The sequence below is a fragment of the Diospyros lotus genome, chromosome 13 (genome assembly GCF_014633365.1).
Source record: "Diospyros lotus cultivar Yz01 chromosome 13, ASM1463336v1, whole genome shotgun sequence".
Taxonomy (NCBI): domain Eukaryota; kingdom Viridiplantae; phylum Streptophyta; class Magnoliopsida; order Ericales; family Ebenaceae; genus Diospyros; species Diospyros lotus.
In genome coordinates this window covers 36,223,758-36,226,709 of record NC_068350.1, presented here as the reverse complement: position 1 = coordinate 36,226,709, position 2,952 = coordinate 36,223,758, and the positions used below count along the sequence as shown (strand labels likewise).

The 2,952-nt window shown below is 42.1% G+C and overlaps 1 protein-coding gene across 1 annotated transcript; it reads right to left on the bottom strand.

Annotated features, from left to right (window-relative positions):
* Positions 1-435: 435 nt before the first annotated feature.
* Positions 436-2,115, bottom strand: LOC127787874 (uncharacterized protein At5g39865). The gene has a single exon (XM_052315933.1). It carries the CDS (start codon positions 1,720-1,722, stop codon positions 640-642), a length of 1,083 nt encoding a protein of 360 aa, XP_052171893.1. The 5' UTR covers positions 1,723-2,115; the 3' UTR covers positions 436-639.
* Positions 2,116-2,952: the final 837 nt, after the last annotated feature.

The following is a 2,952-nucleotide window of genomic DNA, read 5'->3' as shown; positions in this document are numbered from 1 at the left end:
CCCAACAAAAGATTAGGAGACAAGAGGCTCAAAGATATGACGAAATGCAAGTAACAAATGAGGATTTCAACCCTCAAAACATATATTTAGATGCCCAGTACACTACAATTGGCTGTTTCCACGACTCGATAGCGCAAGTTGCGATGGTACAGTTGCTAGTTGCTACCAAGGCTAGCCCTCGCATGTCATGTCTATCTAGATGTGCGTCATGGAAAAAGAATGCGATGAGAGGAGGAAAATAGCAAACATGTATGAAAGCAGCAAAGTGCAGCAATTAGGTAAAATGCAGCGTGTCTTCAACATGATCTGATCAGCCCACTATCTATCTCTAGCTTAGCCCCCACAATTGAACACAAGAGAAGCAAACTTCATGAGAAACAATCTCAATCTCACAGAACTAACAAACAAAAGGGAAGTTTCAGAACACTGTTAGACTGAACAGAAAGAAACACGCACATGCTGTTTAATGTTTATTACTTTGAAGTTTGTTCAGAGAGCGCATGAACAAGAATATCCAACAGCTAAGGCATATAGACAGATTAAATAAGATTCTAAAACAGAGGCATATTCACTTCATCACTGGACCCAGCAGCAACAAGCAAATGCCAATATGCACAAGTTGTCAACCAGCTGCATCCTTCAGGCGCAGCAAGTCGGGCACCGAATCAGCCCATTCTCGTTGCAGTCCGGGCACCTTCTCAGCCTCCCTTCATCTTCGTCATAAACCTTCCTGCTGCCATTACAATTGGGACATGGCAGAAACCTAATATCCCCGCAGCTGCCACACGTTGAACCCACATCGCGAACGGGAAAATCTTCCAACAGTTTGGCCAATTCGCCACACTCGTGGAGCTGCTTAATCTCATCCGCACCCCCAATGTACCTCCCCCGAATAAAAACCCTAGGCAAAGCCATGGCTTTCCCTCCCAAGGCGCTCTGCAATTGCTCTCTATAAGCTGCGTCCATGGATATATCTCGCTCGTCTACATTAACCCTAAATCCCCTAAATATCATCCTAACGGCGCAGCAATCTTCGTAAGTCCGCCGAATTCCACGCAGACTAGTGTAATACAGGACAATTCTATCTTCGGTTCCTGGTAAATCGAGATTCTTCGTACCAGAGAGTGGCGGCCTAGCTGTCTTCGGCTTTGTTAGGGCTCGCCTGTAACTGGAAACCACGTTCGGGTCCATCTTCGAGAGCAACGACTCCTCGGACAAATGCTTCCACAAGGGCTTCGAATCCAGATGCTCGACCATTTCGAAAGCATTCAAGGGATCAATCGAGTCGCAGCCTTTTCTCGGGGACTCGATTGCCGGTTTCTGGACGAGGCAGAAGTCGAAGTCGAAGTCGTCGAGTCCTTCCATGAGCTCCCAAGTGTTGATGACGGAGTCCGGGGAGGGGGAGGACGGCTCTTTCTGGTCGGCTAGGGTTAGGGTTCTGGCGGCGTCGGAGGGGCGCGAGTCGACGAGGACGAGGGAGCCGTAGGTGGTGGAGGTAAGGGAGACGAGGTGGTTGGTGTCGCCCTTGCGGAGTGGGGGGTGGTGGACCAGAGACGTGGAGAGGGAGAGGGTTCGAGAGGCTGGAGCGTAGGAATTGGAAATGGAATCGGACCAAGCTCGCGAGGAAGACGGAGAGGAAGAAGAGGGGTTGGAGTTGGAGGAGCAGGGCGGCTGGTGGTCGGCGGAGACAAGGTTTTGGGAACGAGAAGCCGAGCAACCCATCTGTGACTCTTGAAGAAGATGAAAGAGAGAAGTAAAGCCAACAGCAGCACTGCAACAGAACAGAACAGATCAGATGAGATGAGATGAGATGAGATGATGACTTCTCCTCCTCCCTCCTCTTTCTCTCTGAAAGCTCCCTTCTCCTTTTCCCCCCTCTGTCTTTCTCTGTGACTGCTTGTCGCCGTCGCTTTCTTCTTCCCCTTCTCCGTTGGAGCTTCTTCTGACGAAAGAAGATGATATTTGGAGGAGGACACGGCCAATGCGTTCCCACGCCACGCGGAGAAGAGGCTCGACATTCGAAGATTTTTGATTTTGAAAAGCCGTGACTTTAATTCAATTCAATTCAATACAGCCTAGCAATGGCGAAACCACTCCCTCCCTCTCATCTCAAATTCACTGATCGTAAATCCAACTCCCTCTACCTATGTATCACGCCTCCTCCCTCCCACGTGCCCATTCATATCCCCAAATTCATATTTCCATTCCTTTACTTTTACGATTCTTTTTCTTATTTTCATTCTATTTTTATATTTTTTTTATATAACAATTCAAGAATTTTATTATTTTAATTATATATCTATGTAGTTATATTTTTTAGTCAATTTAACTAGAGATGTGCAAATGATCGGTTCGATTATCGAATCAAGAAGCAAAATTGAACTGATTAAACCCGAATAACTGATAAAATCGAACTCAATCATATAAATCGAATTGATTCTATTAAACTGAATAAATGTAAAAAAATAAAAAATAAAAACTAAGTACCTGATAAAAAACATATAAAATCAAAAAATATAACGTCATCTTATAAACATCAAAATAATATCGTTTTAAACCAAATCAACAAGTTCTTTCGGTTCGATTAAATTCAATTAGTTCGGTTAAAATAAACTTTTACTCTCCTTTAAATTAAACCTCAAAGTATTAAAAAAATATTTTTTTATATATCAAGATACAAGAGTTAAATTAATTAAAAAAAATATATACACGAGTATAATCGAAATAATAAAAAATTTAAATTATTATATAAAAAAATATCAAAGTATAAAAATTAAATTAACTTAAAAATATAAATTTAGTGATGTAATTAAAATAATAAAAAATTCTTACCAGTAAGGTTAAAAATATGTCAAATATATTTTATTTAAAAATAATATGCAATTATTACAATAATACGTAGATTGCTAAGAGAAGGGGTAGGTTGTGAGGGCACTGTCAGGGAGGTGGATG

Bases quoted from the DNA above. Each gene is read 5' to 3' on its own strand.
- LOC127787874 (XM_052315933.1), bottom strand. From the start codon at position 1,722: ATGGGTTGCTCGGCTTCTCGTTCCCAAAACCTTGTCTCCGCCGACCAC.